The following is a 19,385-nucleotide window of genomic DNA, read 5'->3' as shown; positions in this document are numbered from 1 at the left end:
TCTCCAAAATTGTGTTTTCCAATTAAGCTCCCAGAGGAAATATTGCTATTTTTCTCCCAGCATCAGCAAAGAATGCAGAACGTATTTATATCAAACTTGTCCACAATGTACAGCTTTACCCAGAAAGCCTGCATTTGTTGCTTGGTGTAAATCTGTACAGTAGCTTTTGCGATATCAGAGTTAAAAAAGGTGCCGGATGGGCTTGAAAGAAACTCTTTTGTATATTTTCTGAAATATTTAAGATTTCATTGGCTAATGAAGGGAATCTATTCCTCATCTCAAAAATTATGATTGTGCTTAAAATCACAGTTTCAATGCTATGGAAAAAGAAACGGCTCTGAGATAGGTGCCCGACCTCAGGGGATTGCGAGCGGGCACTCAGAGTCATAGAAAATAAGAATATAAAATAGCAAATTTGCACTGGTAAAATCATGATGTTTGACAGAGATTGTGATCTGTGGCTCTCATGACATTAGAGATTTTTTTTGGTAAAGGTAAAACAATCAATTATATAATTGAATGAAAGCCCTGATAGGGTGCATGGGTATTTTGCTGCAGAACCTGACCCTACGCCACGCCACGCCTTGTAGCCACTGCTGGCTTTGTATGACCAAAGGATATTGCAGCATGGAATGGGAAAATGTAAGATGAGTCTTGTATATAAGTTCAAAAAAAACGAATTCACAAAAGAATACTGTTAAAATGTAGTTTTGCTTCAACAAACACAACTCCTGAAACCTCTGAGTTTGGCACGGTCTGCCTCACAACGTATGGCACTGTGTCCCGCCTCGCCTCCTCCATCAGCAATGACGACAGACTGGCAGACGGGACTCAGTCAATCCAACAAGAGGCATGCTGTAACTGTGCTGCATAGTAATAAAGGTCCATCCGTAGTGCCACAAAGTTCGTCATCCTCGAATCAGTGGTTCGGTGTAGCAAGTGCCACTCTGCTACGACAGCCAGCCCGAGAAAACATCAATTAATATAGAGTCCAGTGACCTGAATATCCGCCAAGGAATTGGACACAATGCGTTTTGCAACATATATAGTCAGTGGGATAGCGCCAACATCATGGCCACCGTCAGTCTACCCATTAAGGAAAGAGGGAGGGCATTCCAGAAACTCACTAAGCGCTTCGAATCATCAATTGTTTTGTAGACATTATATAGCAGTATTTGTGCATCCTCAGTTGCCACCTGTATGCACAGGAATCTGAAATGCTCTGTCCACCAACGTTGTCCCAGCAGTGGGAATTGGTCTCGGGGAGGCTGGCCAGCTTTTGGAATGAAAATTGTTTTAGGTCAACCTCCTGTTGCATTGTACGATTTAAGTTAGCATTTGCGGCACCATTTTGTATTCAGCAGCCATTTTATACCATGATCAAAACTAAACTTCTGTGTCATTCTGTTTGTCTCAGCAGAAAGCAGCCTCAATATTTTTTCTGTTTCTTCAAGATTATGCTTTGCTGCACTAATGACTGTTTTGTCATTGCATACCTTTCCCGTTAGATAGGCCTGCTCCCACCCTTGGAGTGGCGGGCACGGGCAGAGTAACCTTGGAACTGAGATAGCATGTACCCGGTCTTAGGATTGCAGCTCATCCTTCTGTGTCTGCTTTATTCACCAGCTACTAGCAGGAAAATTCCATTCTGGGCGTGTCCTTAGGGGTATTGGAAATGTATATCATGTATTACCATGTTGGCGGGGGTCAGTATCTCTGCAGCAATCCAGGGAGGCTGGTCAGACTGGACTCCGCTTGAGTGTATGACTAATAAATAACTTTTGTTTGTATTTTCTACTGTCTGGCCGACTCTTGATTTGTTTGGAAGGCTGAGAGGGGGTCATGAGTGACCCGGGTGGCCCTAATCTGGTCACTTCCTTTACAGTCGCACCATAAGGAAGCACAGTGATTTGTACTTATTGAGCCGTAGCCCTGAATACGTGCCACACTTCTCCAATACTTGATTGCAGAGCTTTACTAGGCATTTTTATGAGAATCACACCAAAGGAATTTGTTGTTGGCAAGCACTACAAATAAGTTCAGTGGAAGAGATATGGTATAGGTTCATCACTGAGGTCACCATAGAATTCAATTCTTACCTCTATGCTTTGTTTACCAATATAGATGAATAGTACTTGTTTATAAGCACTAAACCAGCTGCGTGCCCTAATGTTTAATATTTGCATATTTTGGAGACATTGTCCACGTACAAAGCAACCAAAATAAATCTCATTATCGAGTGTCTTCATTCTTCTTTTCAAAAATTGTTGAGAAAGTTTCTTCTGCGTGTTGATGACAGAAAATAGGGCAAAACATTTATCAGCAACAGCAGAAAAATATTTGAGCTAAACCAAAGGAAGGTGCCAGCATGGATTTCTTCATGCTTTAATACCCGGAGGTATTCATGACCGATGGACACTACACTAGACAACAAACTCCAGCAGTTGATCTTCCCTTAAAGGCAGTTCATGGATCCCTTCCTATACAGGCCAAATTTGTTTTGCGGGCTGCTGTGGAGTAGCTGAAGCTGTTATTTGCCATCTTGTCTTCCATTAAAAACAAAGTGACAGCCCAAACGGCATCTGGAACCAGGGCCAGTTCTATACAGAGGCTCAACAGGGAGTCCAAGAAGGGAAATATGGAAACATTACTAGTCAAAGCATCAGTCAATGAACAAAAGTCACTTCAACAATCATGGACCAGAAATGAACAAGACCAGCCCCCTTATTAGTTTTCAAGGGAACATGTTATATTGACATCACTCATCAACAGAATAGACACAATATAACATTGTAGTGAAAAGTGCTCAAATGATCACACAGCGAATACAAGTTAAATAGTACACAGTGTGTAAAAAATGGGAAAATGACAATTGAATATATATTTAAACTTTTCAACAAATGCAATAATTTAATTTCAAAAGGCATCAATCGATTTCAATTGTCAGAGGTGTTGCTGCTGAAGACTGAAAAAAGGCAATCTTCAGTGGTCTTCCGACTGACGGGGACGCTCCTGAATAGCTGATTCATACAGCCATAACGGGATTATTTCCAGAACCAATTTGCCCAGGCCCAAACTATATAGGCCTTGCTCAAGTTCTTTGAAGTGATAAATTATGTCCATGCTCATTTAATTTTCTTTGTCCTTATGATGACACGTTCATTCTCCTGGGTCGAAACGCCGTCAACGACTCTGACAATTGTTGCTAATATTTCCCTAATTGGAACCCCTGTTGCGTATTGGTATCTTGTCCTCCATGGCTCACACAAAGGTGTAGCTCTGTGAATTGTCTGAAGATAGGGTAATATTTAGAGGTGAGTGGCTTTGATGGTTAAAGTTGCAAATCATACAGTCTTTGGCTGTGACTGTTGCCGAAATTTCTTGGTTTTGATGCTTTAAGCTGTAAATGTGATGAGAAAACAAATGTGTGTTATCAAAGTTGTAAGTTAATGCTTATATACAAGTACATCATGAACACACAAAGAGGCTGACTTTTCTTTTCTCAATATCATTCCACAGATCACTTTTAAGCATTAGATATCTTTGTTTCCCTTCCCTGACAAACAGTTTAAATGCAGCACCTTCCACAAATCTTGCCCCACAATTAATAATAAAAACAACCAAAAGTAGCTATTCAGCAGTGCACGGACCTATCCTTAACTGCTAGGGTACTCTCGCCCCTGTGGGTTCCAGCAATTCTTAGAATGTGCCTCCCCTGGTAGATGTAAGTAGCAGTGCTGACTCCGTCTGGCCCCACACTAATGGTGTTATTTTGTACACACTGGTTAGGGAATTTTGCTCACAAGTTGTTTTTATTTGTATTTTATTTATGTATGTGCTTTTTTTTTAACCCCTCCCCTGCTGGTGACGGAACCACTGCGTCATCAGCCGTGGTCGCGCTGTGCTGATGACGGAGCGGTTCCGTCACGGCCTGCTCGGAACGCCTGCGCGGCGCGGATTCCGCGCCTGCGCTGAACGTTCTATTGAGCGGGTGGGGCCGTGACGGAACCGCTCCGTCATAAGCACAGCACAACTGCGGCTGGTGACGGAGTGGTTCCGTTACCAGCATGCGCCCGCCGCTCTTCCGCCCCGCCCCCTTAGCACTGCGGCGGAATAGCCGCCTCAGTGAAGGGGTTAAATGGTACTTGTTATAGCTGCAATTTAATTGTTGCTGTTTAACCCCTCATCCTTCATCACGGGGATGTAAGTAGCAGTCCTGACTCAGTTTGGCTCCTGCTCTCCACAACGACTTGGACTTCCTTGCCATCTAAGGCAGTTCTCAAGCGATTCAGGTGAAGGGATTATCTGGTTCCCCCTAGCGTTCTTTAGTAGCACTCTGTGAGTTTCTGGTTCAAAGGTGTGCCAAAGGCAAGTCCTTTTGTGTCCATCCCGACTGCAGCAATGGACTTATTTTCTATACATTTGTTAAAAGCAACATTGTTCAATGTACTGTCTTTACCTTCGCATAGTGCATAGGGTCTTTGATGATATAAACAGACACCATCTTCATATAGTCGCTCTCACTGAATCCTGACAGTTCAGCATGTGATATTACTCTTTGTTTCCTAATGAACTATAAAATTCACCATGTAAATCATAAAGACTGATTGGGTGAGGTAGAATGTCCACTATTTATCATCAAAATATATATTTTACTAATATTCTTTAAATTACTTTACTATCGCTTAGTGCCTGTTTTGTTCTTTGTCATCTAGTTCAAACACTTTAATTACATCTGGCTAAATTAATAGTCTACAAAGGAATGACCCTCAGTTTGTCAATGTTCTGTCTGAACTAATATTACCATTCGTGTTAACATAGTCAAAATTATTGCTATTTGGAAACTTTGATATCTGGGCCAGGTACCAACATCTTCCATCAACTGAAAAGCTGCTAAATGCTTGTACCGCTCTGGGCCTGACACATCAGGTTTCCAGCCACTCTCATGCCATTAACCTTACCACCCACTTGCTGTTCCTCTCTAATCACATTTCATATTGTATATCCTCTCCCTCTCCTGGTAGGGCCACACTGTCATATTAAATATCAGTTTGGCCTACTCTACCACCCCGCCTTTATTTGTTGCCACATTGGTAATGAAATCATGCCTCATTAAAGTAAATTCGGTCAATTTAACATACCAATTGAATAAGCTAAACTTCAAATGAGGTCTAATATAACAAGTATTTGCAATGCAATAGGTCTCGCATTTGCGAGAGTTTGAGCTATTTGTATTGTAAATGACATTGCCTTTTATTTATAAAAGCCATTGTCATTTACAATGCCAATTTATGGTCACAGCCTACATGCAATTCAACCAGGTCCACATAGCTTTTAGGAGACCCTTATCCAGAGTAATATGCCCCTCGTTTTGTGTAAACCGTGGCCAATTCCTTCCTGTGAACATACCAAAAAAATTGTACTTAATTTAAATGGAACATTCCTATTATACAATTAATACAATATTGGTGGACTTTTGTTACAAATTTGATAGATTTTGGATCATTTATAAAGATTATTGCTAAATCCATAGATTAAGCTGAACCTGCTATGGAATTCTAAAGTTACTACAATTCAATGTTGCTGTGTCCAATCCTTAGATGATGTCTGAGTCACAAGTAGACGCTGGCTACGAAGCATTGGTTACTGGGTAGAAGCGGCTAGATAAATTGTGGCATGGCTTCAAGTGAGAGTGTGACACAGAGTAGGGTCCCTACAATGAACAGCAAGCTGCTCACATTTCTGGTCATTGAAGCCCATCTTCCTCCTGATGCTTGTCCCTATGCCCATCTTCCTCTTGATGCTTGTCCCTATGTGGTTATTCTTACCGGTGTTAACGAAACTTCTCCATCAGAAGTAGAATCGTATCAGGCTTTAAAAAACAAAGTATGCCACTGGCTATCCAAAAACTATCCCCTCCCGCCAAACATACCGAGCAACATTCTAATGGTAGAAAGAACTCCGTGGGTGGGAGGTAATAGAAAAAACCTACTAGGGGATTGCGTAGTGGTCACCTTCGAGAACACGGAGGCTGTAGACTTCATATCTAACAGTGGACCCCCTAGATATCAGGAAAGCACTGTGACTGCTAGACCTCTTTCCTACTTCTATCTACCAGAAAATCAAGTTGATAACCGTTGGAGTTGGCTAAAGGGACCACATGACTCCAAACCTAGACAGAGATTCACCCCCCCATGGGAAAGACAACCCCACGGATGGGAGGAGGGGGGGGATGCGGGATGGAACCTGGTAAGGAGAAGAAGAGGTAGACCGCGTCAAGGCGGCCCCTTCGTTGGCCCACATCATATCCAACCTCACTATTACCACCAGTTTGTAAATGGGTTAGACAATCCTTTCCATTTTCCAATGGCCAATCGCTTCGAATGCCTATCAACCACAGACTGGGTTGATTGACAAACACAGGACCCCCCCCCCAACCGGACGGAGCCACCAGATCACTCCTACTCAATCAAGAAGGGATTCCACTATGATGGATCTGGAAAAATCAAATTCATCTCCAACGCACGACAAAGGCCCTGCTGTTGGCGAGATCCGGGGAACGCATACCCCGTCTAACCATGATTTACCATATTGCAAAATTCTTACCTGGAACGTGGCGGGTCTATCTGCAAAGGCCTCCGACCCCATATGGCAAGGGTTCGTAAAACAACACGATATCCTGGCACTCCAAGAAACATGGGATACTACTAAGAGCTTTTCTCTGGATGGCTTCTGTAGTTTTTCTACCCCAGCAATTCCGGGAGTAAGAGGGAGAGCCAAGGGTGGCCTACTTACATTGTGCTCTCTGAATTTGGTGGGGGTTTTCAAAAAACTAGATTCCGCACCCACGAACACGTTAGTTGTGGAGTGGACTTTACCGGATTCATATATTTTTCTGCTTATTAATTTTTACAATTCCAAAGAGGTTTCCTGCGTGAATGAGCATCTGACCTCCCTGTCAGATTTTCTGTCAGTTTATAGACAAGACTGCATTTCCGACCCAGAGATGGTTATCCTGGGTGATTTTAATATTCACCCCTGCGAGGGGACTGCTACAATGATAGATATGGGGGACTACCGACCAAGGGCATTCCCCACTTTGAACACACGAAGGAGGGTGAGGGCCTTGAGACTCTCCTTGCGAACTTAAATCTATTTGAACCAGATCAGGGCAAACACGAGCCTAGAGCGCCTACTTTCATCGGGAGAGACGCCAACACCGTCATAGACTATATCTTTGTATCAACCGGGGTCTTGGGAAAGGCTTGTGAGTATAGGGTGGTAACTGCTAGTCACAGTGATCATCACCCTGTCCTCCTAATGCTGGACCTAGACTGTTTCCGGAATGGTAGAATGACAGGTGTGGCAGCTTCAAGAGATCTGACGTCTAAGGACCAGGGAAGGCGTTTAAAATGGGAGAGGATTGTCCCTGATCAATTCTTCCAAACATTAGCACAAGAGACGGAGGCTAACATGGCAGTTTGCTTAGATCCAACTGCCTTGGGCTCAGATGTAGTGGCCGCCTACGTGGATATATGTGCAAGGATCTCTAAGAACCTGGAGGCAAGGTCTGGCGCGAAAGGCTGTAAGAAAACCCACAAATGGTTTAACAAGGAATGCTCGTCAAAACACAGTGCCCTGTTGAAAGCACTAAAACATAAACCCAGAGACAGGTTATTAGTGGCTAACCTAAGAAAAGAATATAAAACTGCAGTTATTAAACGCAAGACCCAAATTAAGGAGGAAGCTTGGGACAGCTTACTAGCCATTGATGTACTGAGAGACAGCAAAAAGTTTTGGGCCATTGTGAATCAGCCTTTTTTCTCTGAGGATGGGAAAAATGACATGGACTGTGTGATTGAAGATGATAAATGGCTTTCCCACTTCAAAAAGATTTATGAATCCACGGTACCAACCTCTCCAGTCAGTGCTCACGGTCCGTCCAATTTGGTTATGGAATTTAACATCATTGAGGTAGAAAGGGTGATTAAAAACACAAGCAAACACAAAGCCCCTGGACCTGATGGGGTCCCTGCAGATCTCTACATCCAGTATCCGCAATTTTGGTCAAATATATTAACTAATGTCTTTAACGCGATACCTGTAGCTGGTTTCCCTTCTTCCTGGTCCACCTCCATTATTGTTCCCATTTTCAAGAAGGGGAACAGGGGGGACCCTGCCTGCTATAGGCCAATCTCCTTGCTGGACTCTGCTGTTAAAATCTTGGGCAGAGTCATCTTGCAAAGACTTGGGGATTGGCTTGAGGAGAGCGGGATCCTCTCTGATTTGCAGTATGGTTTTAGAGCACATAGGGGGACCATGGATCAATGCTTAAACCTTCACCTTATTATCAGCAAATACACTGTGGTGAAGGGGGGCTACTTTATTTGGGCTTTATGGATTTATCTTCTGCTTTCGACTTGGTTAATCGTTCAAAATTGTGGATTATTTTACGAGACTTGGGTTTGGACACCACCTTGGTTAATTTTTTGCACGAACTCCATCAAAATTTGTTCGCCTCTGTCAGGGTAACAAGGGAAGGAAGATGCACTGCGAAGTTTAGGTCAGGGAGAGGGGTCAGACAAGGCTGCATTCTGGCCCCTCTCCTTTTTACACTGTACATTAACTCCCTGGGGAAATCCCTGAACTCAGCTACTTTGGACACGCCGCGTATGGGGGGGTCACCCATTCCGGTCCTTCTATACGCGGACGATGCTGTCCTTATAGCTCGTACAGGTACGGGCCTGCAAAGACTATTGGATCACTTTGGTGGTTTTATGGAAGCCCTGGACCTAAAGATTAACACAGCTAAATCCCACGTCATGGTTACAGGTTCACGGAAGAAAAACATGAAGCTCAGGTCTTTCAGTTGTAATAACTCTACAATCTCGAGGGTACCTTTCTTTTGTTATTTAGGCGTCACCTTTGACGAAAAAGGTACTTGGGGTGCCCAACTGAAACTAAAGGAGAATGGAGTTAGTAGATCTACCGCAGCTCTCATGCATTTCTCTAAAAGACTTGGTTCGAGACCCATGGAGGCCATGACTCGCATCTATAGATCCAAATGTGTGGCAATTGCATCTTAGGGGGCAGACATCTGGGGCTATGTTTCAGCCCCAGGTATTCAAATTGTAGAAAACAACTTTATTAGAGCCTTGTTGTCACTTCCGAAATCATCTCCCACACATTCCATCCATAATGAAATAGGTTTGGGATACGTCTCTGATCTCCTAAAAATGTCCCCACTGTTATGTTGCATTAAAACTTGGACAAATGAGGAGATCACATTGAATCACTGCATTCTCAAAGACTGTATGGCTCTGGATAAAGCAGATAGCATACCCTGGCTGGCATATGTTAGAGCGGCATGCGCCAGGCTAGGGCGCCCGGACATGTACTCTTTACCGCAGAGCCTCAAGAAAGAGGATGTAAGGTGGGTCAAGCAACATTTTCGAAATCTGCTGGAAACAGAGAGGGAAGCGGTTGAGCTCTGCAAGCCAATGGTAAGGTCATTATACCAACTTTCGTCGTCCATGGCTATGGAACCTTATCTAAAATATGTAACTAAACCATACCACCGTTTTCTACTAATAAGGTTCAGGTTCAACCTGATACATCTTGTGCTTGGCTCATATACAAAGTGGGGTATTCCAGAAAACACCCCACCCTGCACCTGTGACTGCTCTTCCACACAGGATACTCTCTATCTAGTTATGCTTTGCGAACATTACCTAGTGGCCCGCAAAAAATTCCTCTTCCCAATTTTGAAAGACTTAAACTTTGCCCAGGTACGGCCGGCCCTCCTATACCTACAGATGCTGAACTCGGTGCAGGTTACATATGGTGTAGCTTGTTTTTTGGTTGCAGCCGTCAGACAAAACAAAACAAAACTTTCTGCTATAAACAACCACCAAACCTGACACTTTCTGTAAAAACATGTTCGGGGGGAACGCCCAAAACTATTGGAAAGTGTACTCCCTATATCTACCTTTTTTAATCTGTTTTTATCTTTAATTTTCTTTCCCTTTTATATATCTTTTAATGGATTTACTTAGGATTTGCAATCATGTCTAAACTTGTTTAAGTGTATTTTATTGTATTATGAACTATGTATTGCTTTTATGGTTTTAATTAACCGAATAAAGTTATTTGACTGACTGACTGACAATATAACAAGCATTTGCAATGCAATAGGTCTCGCATTTGCGAGAGTTTGAGCTATTTGTATTGTAAATGACATTGCCTTTTATTTATAAAAGCCATTGTCATTTACAATGCCAATTTATGGTCACAGCCTACATGCAATTCAACCAGGTCCACATAGCTTTTAGGAGACCCTTATCCGGAGTAATATGCCCCTCGTTTTGTGTAAACCGTGGCTAATTCCTTCCTGTGAACATACCAAAAAAATTGTACTTAATTTAAATGGAACATTCCTATTATACAATTAATACAATATTGGTGGACCTTTGTTACAAATTTGATAGATTTTGGATCATTTATAAAGATTATTGCTAAATCCATAGATTAAGCTGAACCTGCTATGGAATTCTAAAGTTACTACAATTCAATGTTGCTGTGTCCAATCCTTAGATGATGTCTGAGTCACAAGTAGACGCTGGCTACGAAGCATTGGTTACTGGGTAGAAGCGGCTAGATAAATTGTGGCATGGCTTCAAGTGAGAGTGTGACACAGAGTAGGGTCCCTACAATGAACAGCAAGCTGCTCACATTTCTGGTCATTGTAGCCTCCGACGGGCATGGTTTGGCCAAGGAGGAGCACGTAAAAGGTAACTCATTCCTACATGGGTCACAGAAGCAATAACATGGCCCCTATTGTTCTGTTACAGGAGCAAGCAGCTGGGAACCAAGCACCACTCCGGGCAGGAACATTTTCCAGATATGTGCCGCAAACTAGACATTTTCCTGACCCAGCTCAGCAGCTCGAGTAGCATTCAAAACCCACCTTGGACAGGAAAATCTAAAGGCAAACGCTCACACTTGTTCCATCAGCATCAACAATGTTCTTTATTTTTGTCTTGGATGTTTGCAAATGTCAACCTTTGGTTAGGCATAATATTTAAACTGCACAACCACACCACATCCCTCAATTATAGATGACACAGCAGTGTGTGTAAGAAAGACAGCAGTGTGTGTGTGAGAGACAGCAGTATGAGAGACAGCAGTGTGATAGACAGCAGTGCGTGTCCCCTAGGGAGAGCATGGTGTGTGAGAGAGACAGCAGTGTGTGAGAGACAGCAGTGTGTGAGACATCAGTGTGTGTAACAAAGACAGCAGTGTGTGTAACAAAGACAGCAGGGTGTGTGAGAGAGACAGCAGTGTGAGAGACAGCAGTGTGTGTGTCCTAGGGAGAGCATGGTGTGTGAGAGAGACAGCAGTGTGAGAGACAGCCGTGTTAGATAGCACTTTGTGTGAGAGAGACTACAGTGGGAGAGGGCGATGTGAGACAGCAGTATGTGTAAGAGAGAAAGCAGTGTCAGAGCAGTGTGAGACAGCAGTGTGTGTAAGAGAGAAAGCAGTGTGAGACAGCAGTGTGTGTAAGAGAGAAAGCAGTGTGAGAGACAGCGGTGTGTGTAAGAGAGAAAGACGTGTGTGTGACAGCAGTGTGTGAGCATAGTATAACAACACAAGTTAGCATAAGAAAACATAGCATAAGGAAACATAGCATGTGCTACTCCAGCACCACCAGCATAAAGGTGGAAGCTTAAGAATGAGTGCAAGTCAACAAGCTTGAAGCAATTTCCAAGGTTGCTCCTGTCCACGAACTGTAGTCCAAACCAGACCAAATTTTTTTTTTTTACAAAGACCCTCAAATACAATTCCTAAGAGTTCCTTCTAAACTGCAGTTTACCTGTCATCATACCAGAGGACACTTTAGGGGCCATACAGACGCATAAGAAGTCCACTTGCACTGACAACAGTGACATAGCACCAGGAGTTGCGTATTATCATCAAATGCAAGGGAATGTCTTTGCTAGTAGGGCCACAAGGGCAACTATAATGGCAACTGCTCCGCCATCTTTGCATTCACTCTATTGCCTAGATGTTGGAGGTTGGCCATGAAAGACTCTAGGGCGGAATAAACATTGAGGGCATGATGTTAGTAAGGGTTTGCGAGCAGCCACAAAGCGCATTGTGAAAAAGATTCATTCTCATAAAATACACCAGAAAACACACGAAAACTGGGCTTCCATAGTGCCATGGTGTCAGTGACCACAGCATTCAGTCAAGTTTTTGACCACGACATAGCTACCTCACATGAAAAGAAACACTAAGTGATATGTAGCCAGAACATTATTCGCCACTGAGAATGGAAGGAGAACCTAAAAGAACCCCCCCCCCACACACTGTGGGAGATGGATCTCCTTTCAGATATTTTGTGCCAAGTGACCAAAGAATACAGTTACTGCTGCACAAAAGAAGGATGGAGGCTGAAGAAAGAAGGGCTTTGGGAGATCAGTATGCTATCCAATGTGTGTCATGTCAATGCTCCAATGAACCTAAGCAAGTGCCTGTGTCTAATTTGACCTCGCAAATACAGCTATTAGGTCTCAGATCATTTAAGCAGAGCACTGAAAATGTAGCAGAGACAACCCTGGATTTGCTCATAGAGAGCAGATAGAGCTCTGCCAAACCTACACTTGCAGTACCCACTTTCATGTGACCGATTTCCAGATCAAATGATAGCAATTTACATATATTTAAAAAGCAGGTACACAATTTTACAGAAAATCTGTAATAAAAATCAATAAGGCATAAATCAGAACTCAAACAGCTTTTGTAAGGTATCTTCAGAATCATTATATAATGGCTAATGAGGGGACCACATTTACAGATCCATTGGGCAGCAAGGGAAATCACACCATAAGAAACCCTTCAACTATTTACAACACTAAGACTTCCTAGCCAGGGCCTTTATTAAGCAAAACTGCTACTGTTTTCAAGTTATTTGTCCACTTGCGTTCTCACAGGCTTAGGTCTGTAACTAAACTGCTGCTTCTAGGGGCCGGAATAACCTGCTTGATTACCTGCTAAAGCAAGAACCTCATTATGTTTTTGAAATCCGAATGTTGGACCAGTCGAGCATTATGTCTACCATGTCATATCCTGTGCTTGTCCAGTATAATCAAGTTATTTGATTCACGAAAAGTAGCCTTTCAAAAATCTGTCATTTCTGAGGAACCTTATACACTGTGAGGATGCTGAAAAGCACAAGTCTGTAAAATGTTAAAGGTCAATAAATAACTAAATTATTTCTAACAACATTATCTGCAATTAAAAGACAGTATGTAGTCACTGAGAGAGTTCATCACTATAAATTCAGAAGGTTGTTTCCGCCATTTTTTTTTTAATAACGTCTTTTTATTTTAAGCCATGATAACAAATAAATAGGGATGACGTTTCAACCCACCCATCCCCCACCCACCACAAAGAAGAAACAACAGTGTATTGAAAAGAGATGACGGGCGCAAAAAAAAAGAAAAAAGAAGGGAAAAAAGGGCAAAAGAGAAGAAGCAAGAAATTTAGGTGGCACATAGCTGTCGGGTTTGAAGAAAGAAAAAAAAAAAAAAAGAACGAAGAGAGAAGCAGAAGAGAAGAAAGGAAGAAAAAAGGAGAGGAAGAAAAAAGGAGAGGAAAAAGTAAAAAGGCAGTACATACTGGAAAGAAACCAGGGGAAGGAGCTTATCCTGTGACACCCTTGGCATTGCCCTTCATGCCAGGAATCATAAAGGCAGCGGCAGAACGAGAAAGTAAACAGAGTTTTAGGTCACTGCATGCTTTCTGCGGGTTCAACGCCTTGCCCTTACTCAAGTCCTTCGGCAGTAAATAGGAGGCTATTGCAAAGGTCCTGCGTGAGGTCAACGTTATGACATCTAGGGGTCAAAGGCTGTGTGATGTCACCGCGCTAATCCTGACGTTTTGATGAATCAGTGACCGTGGTTGTGCCGTTGTCCTGGGTCTGGGCCTCTTATCAGGAGCTGGTTTTATGATCTGCAGAGAATGTCGGAGGGGGTAGTGGGGGAAGGGCGTGGAAGGGCAAAAGGTGACGAGGTGGGTCTGGCAGCTGACCAGAGATGCTCGGGGGCGCTCGGCTCAGAGCAGGCCCGGGATGGGGCTTGGAGGGGATCCGACAGGAAACCTCAAACCATGACCCACTTCTGCGGCTGTTTTAAGATAATTCATGGCATACCTTGTAAGTCCTTTGTGGGTTTTGCGAAGAATGTGCATTGACAGCAGTCCAGCTCTGACTCAGGAGAGAGGGAAATGGAGGCGGGCAGGCTGATTGATGGGGAAGTGGGGAGCAGGGGAGCCAGGCAAACGCAGGAGGACAGGGAAAGGCCAGCAGGGAAAACTAACGGAAGTCAGGCAGCCTTCGTTGGGAAGTGGGCGTGGCCTGCAAAGAAACAGATAGGAACTGCGGGAGAACGTCCTGGAACCCTGAATGCTGGCTGCCGAGGGACACGCGGAAAGAGCCCGGAGAGTGGGGGGAAGGGGGGGGGGGGTACATGCGTGTGTCTGTGTGTGTTTGAGTGTGTCTGTGTGCGCGATTGTCTGTTTAAGGGGGGATGCATGTGTGTATGCAGTGTGTGTGCGTGTGGCTGTGTATGTGCGCATGCGTGAGTGTGGGTCCTGAGGTCCTGGGTGCACATCCCCTGCCTCAGGGAATCTGAGGCAGGGGATGTGCACAGCGCCGGGCGTGCGCGCCCACGAGGTGAAGTCGACGCTCGTGCCCGGCCCCTGTCTCAGATTCCCAGGAGACGGGCGGCTATAGTTGTCGAGCTGGACTCCAGCATGCTTCGCATGCTTCTCCAGCTCGACCTAAAAATGAATGAGACCACTTTTGAATATCTGGGTCACTAACCTTCTGGATAGCATTTCCTTTTTTAAGACTTTAGTCTATTTCGGTGTTTGCCTAACAGCTCGATAGTAATCCGAATATTTTATGCTTCAAAAAAATACATTGCAAAGCAGTAGAATAAATTGGCATCACACTTATTCCTCAGTAGCATAAGCAAGCTATTCCTCAGCCCTAAAAAATACAAGGCAGAGATAAAGAAAGTCAGATCCTTATATTAACATCAATGAAAAAGTCCGCTGTGCTGGCGGGCGGAAAAACGTCTTTTTCCGCCCGCGAGCAGCGGGAAACACGTCCGCCATATTAGTATAGGAAAACATATGTTTCATCCCGTCCGCTGCGGAGCGACGCGCACCACCATCAAAGTACGCCCGCCACCGCGGTGGTGGGAGCCAGTGGAGACTCACCGCCGTGCGGAATGACGTCGGCCCCGCTCCACATATTAGGATGACCCAAACAGGCAGACGAACCGCAGCGGAGACACCGTCCAACCAGAGACGGCGAAAACTTGACAGCGGAGCGAAATAGCTGAGACCCGGCCCACACCACCCGGTCACGACCGCCATGGACCCAGCCCTACATGTGTTTCCGGTGCTGTACCTGCTACAGCACTATCATCAAATGGGCCACCGCAGACGCCGCCACAGGTACGCAACTACACAAAAACAACACACAACACACAGGCTGACACAAGGTCCAATTCCACTACAGACACCCTGCTGGGGGTCACAACACATCCACAAGGGCACCCACATATGGCCCACCTGCCACCATGTCACCCCACTGTAGCCGGAACACACATCAACCATGAACTTGCAGCAACCTCCCGGTCACGTCGCCGCAGCGTTCAACACATGCGCACAATGCAGAACGCAGGGCCACTCCAAGGCATGGGCAGGGCACAAAGACCACACCACCCCCAACCACACATCAACACACCCCATCAAGTCACAGACCAGGTGCCCATCCCATGCACAGCATCAAGCAACAAGCACACCAACAAGCAAGCCCATTACATCCCCTGCACCACACAACAAAGAACCAGGGAGACAGCCACTGCAGGAGTGACTGACAAGGAACACACAACACCAGTGCCACACACGCTGAAGGCTGCCAATACTTGCCAGCACATACATACACAGACAAACACACACCCTGGGTGTAGCCACAAACAGAACACACACACACACAGAGATGCCTGAACAGATTACTGCACAAAAACAACACACAAACACCACAGGAACACACACAGAACCCCATCAGAAACACACATACCCTGTCAGCCAAGCTGGGGAAAGGCAATGGGAGCACACACACAACAGGAGTGCACAACCTCATCACTCAGGAACAAAACATACACAACATACTACAAATCACACAAGAAGTGCACCAGCACAGAACTACACTGCCACATCAAACCAACCACAGATGCACATGAAAACAAAAATGAACAAATACCACAGGACATCAGGGGATGCACATCAGGCAGTGCCAAGGCCACATACACACAGCACTGTATGCACAACAAGCAGTGTGTGCACAACAAGCACAACAGTCACACACAGACATGACTGACACAACCTCAACACACACAACACCAATCAGCACAGCACAAACACAACAGCACACCCAGGAAGTGAAGCTATACCACAGCCAACACACATACATCCAGCACAACAACAACAGATGCACCAATAAGGGAAACAAGAGCACAACCATCCTGAACAGAGCATTGGGCAGCACACACAGCTGAAGTGCACATGAGCAATCCTCACTGACTAATAGTACAAAAACATCACACATAAACCATTGGGGCAATGTTCAGAGTGTAACATCACTCTTGGCCCAAAAACCGCACCACAAAGCACAGTCTCACAAATGAAGTGATGTGGAGGCACACACACACGTAAACCAAGGGGACAGATGACATCAAAGTGAACTGACCTGCATGTCAGTAGTAGACATGTAAGGGGTGTACCATACACAAATTGAGTGAGCGCAGACCCACAATGCGTAGGCATAAGTGGCACACATTGGGGATGGCATTACATCACACACCCCATGCCATACAGGAGGAGAAAAGGCACCATATGCCTGCAATGCATGAGAAACACAAACACAATGGCAGTGTGTAGCAGCAGGGCTACACAGTCTACACAAACACACTCAAGACACATTGATGATCAAACAAACACAGCACTGATATGCAAGTCACACACTTTGCACACTCATAAGTGAGCAAAACAACAAGGAGGAGTCCGACAGAACAGCATGGACACACCAACACACTGCACAGTGCACAACAGACAACTCACACATGTGCATACACCCATATCCACAGGGCAGGATAATCCAAACAGCAGGCACACGACTCCTGGGTGACACATGTGTGTCTATCACAATCCAGGGGCACACACACATCCACACCTGCTACAAAGTCACACCCTTCATGCTGCACACCTCTTGACTACCCAAGAGCACACATCTCATGTAGGCCATGGGACCAGGACTAAGGGCCAACACAAGATGACCATACACATACACAGCTGGGCACACATAAACGAATAGCACACATACATCATGACATTGCCCAGCCTGCATGCAAACCTGTGCACACCATCACACCCTGTGCTGGCAGTGTCCCCCAACCTGACATGGCAACAATGTAGCCAACAATAGGAAACCACTAACAAGAGAACTGCATGCCAGGCAAAAGTGCCATCACAGATAACACTAGTATCAGTGTCTGAAACCAGGATACGGAGTCAAAAATTATAAACCATATGTCTCTCAAGGCAGTAAGAACACTTGGTCCTATGGTCCCCCCTAAAGACAAAATATACAGGGGCAGTAGCTTGGAGGAAGGGGAGAGAATCAATTTAACTTTATTTCGGTCTCTTGTACCCAAAAAGCACATAAAATAAGGAACATACCCATCATACACATAATCAACAGTCGGCTTTGACACATGGATAGGGTGTTTAAAAAGCACAATTTCATGATCCTTTCTTAATATACACTTAAAAATATTTAAATAAATATTATTAAAATATGTTAAAACATTAAAAAATTAAACAAATTAACATCCATTAAAAAGACTTCCAATAGCCCTCATCCTATTTACAATCTAAGAGTTATTAATATCTAATAACACCACCACTTTCTTATCTCAATATTGAAGAGAATTCAATACTCAATACTTTCAGTTGTAAAGTGCGAGTGCGGGAATTTATCCCTAATGTGCTAAAGCTATTTAATTACAGTTTCAACCCTATTTTATCTCCAATGATCTTCACATTGAACAAGAATTTGGCTACACCGAAAACCACTAATTTTGTAGTGTCCGTCCTCAATATACGCTCCACCTCTCTACAGTGCCTAATATTTAAGTGATTGCAGAGTGGTTTGATCCATTTTTTCCTTTGGATATCGTATAAGGGACAAAATAATAAAATGTGTACATAATCTTCCTTAGTCTTGTTCACAACTATACAAAACATGCGCTTATCATAAGAGAGAATCAACATTCAACCATTATTGAAGGGACCTAGGTGGGAAGGTGAGGAGGATAAAGGGAACAAGTGGCTCTACTTGAACAAGTAACAATAGGAAGGTGTGGGAAAAAACGAAGAAGAGGTCCTATTTAAACAGATCCCACCTCCTTAACTCCTTTGCCCACTGCCCAAATTTAAAAGGAATAGGATCTAAAGATCTTCGGCAAGTGGGATTTCAAGCATCCTGCGATGGTAAGGAGTTTACTAGGGTACAGCTTCATTCTGACCTGGTTAATTCATCAGCTCCACAAACCTCCTGCAGCATTGTCTCCATGTAGTCTTCAAGACGGCCCACATTCGTAGATTCTGGAAGGCCTAAGACACGAATATTATTGCGCCTCGATATCTTCATTTTTCGCCTGCATGACTGCAAGCAGTTTCGTGATATCCGAAGTTTTCGCCGCCACTTGCTGCAGCCCGTCCTCCGCGTCCGTGATCCGATGTTCGGCTTCGCCAATACGTGCCGCTTGTTTGTCAAGCTTTGCTGAGAAGTTGTCCATTCTCCCGTTGAGGGCTTCTATTTTGCCGTCAATAGCTTGAAGACTGGCTTGGATAGCAGCCAGCAACTTCTCCAATGCCGTGGGACTCTGAGAGCTCGATTTCAGCTCCGAGTCAGAGGTCGCGTTTTGATTAGGCTTGCCGCCCTTACGCAGTTCAAATGTGAGGCGAGGCTGATTCCTCTCTGGTTTCCCCATAATCACTTTCCCTTCAGCTGGTGTCACCAGCGGGGATTCCAGTAATGTCAAGCTGTACAGAGAGCTGGGACACCTCTTAGGGCCCGTCCAGAGGGAGCACCACCGGCAACAGAGTAGGCCCAAACACCCTTCACCTCTACTCACGTCCCGCACCTCCAGGAAACACACCAAAGCGCAATCTGAAGAATCTGGTCATATCTCACGGGCTCCCCATTCAGGCCAGCTCAGATGGTAAGCGCTAAGTCCCTTAGGTGGCAG

The 19,385-nt window shown here is 44.5% G+C and overlaps 1 protein-coding gene across 4 annotated transcripts in view; it reads right to left on the bottom strand.

The window, feature by feature from the left end:
• Positions 1-2,724: 2,724 nt before the first annotated feature.
• Positions 2,725-19,385, bottom strand: part of LOC147708329 (FERM domain-containing protein 6-like) — a 649,337-nt gene continuing 632,676 nt past the window's right edge. For 3 of the 4 annotated variants that reach the window (XM_086927042.1, XM_086927045.1, XM_086927043.1), the window contains one exon: positions 2,725-3,400. In XM_086927042.1, coding sequence (XP_086783168.1) covers positions 3,396-3,400 — 5 coding nt within the window. In that variant the 3' untranslated portion in view covers positions 2,725-3,395. The remainder of the gene's footprint in view (positions 3,401-19,385) is intronic. The other variant, XM_086927044.1, reaches the window with a different exon arrangement.

The sequence above is a fragment of the Lissotriton vulgaris genome, chromosome 6 (assembly GCF_964263255.1).
Source record: "Lissotriton vulgaris chromosome 6, aLisVul1.2, whole genome shotgun sequence".
Taxonomy (NCBI): domain Eukaryota; kingdom Metazoa; phylum Chordata; class Amphibia; order Caudata; family Salamandridae; genus Lissotriton; species Lissotriton vulgaris.
Note: the sequence above shows the minus strand (reverse complement) of the source record. Positions and strands in the feature narration are given on the sequence as shown.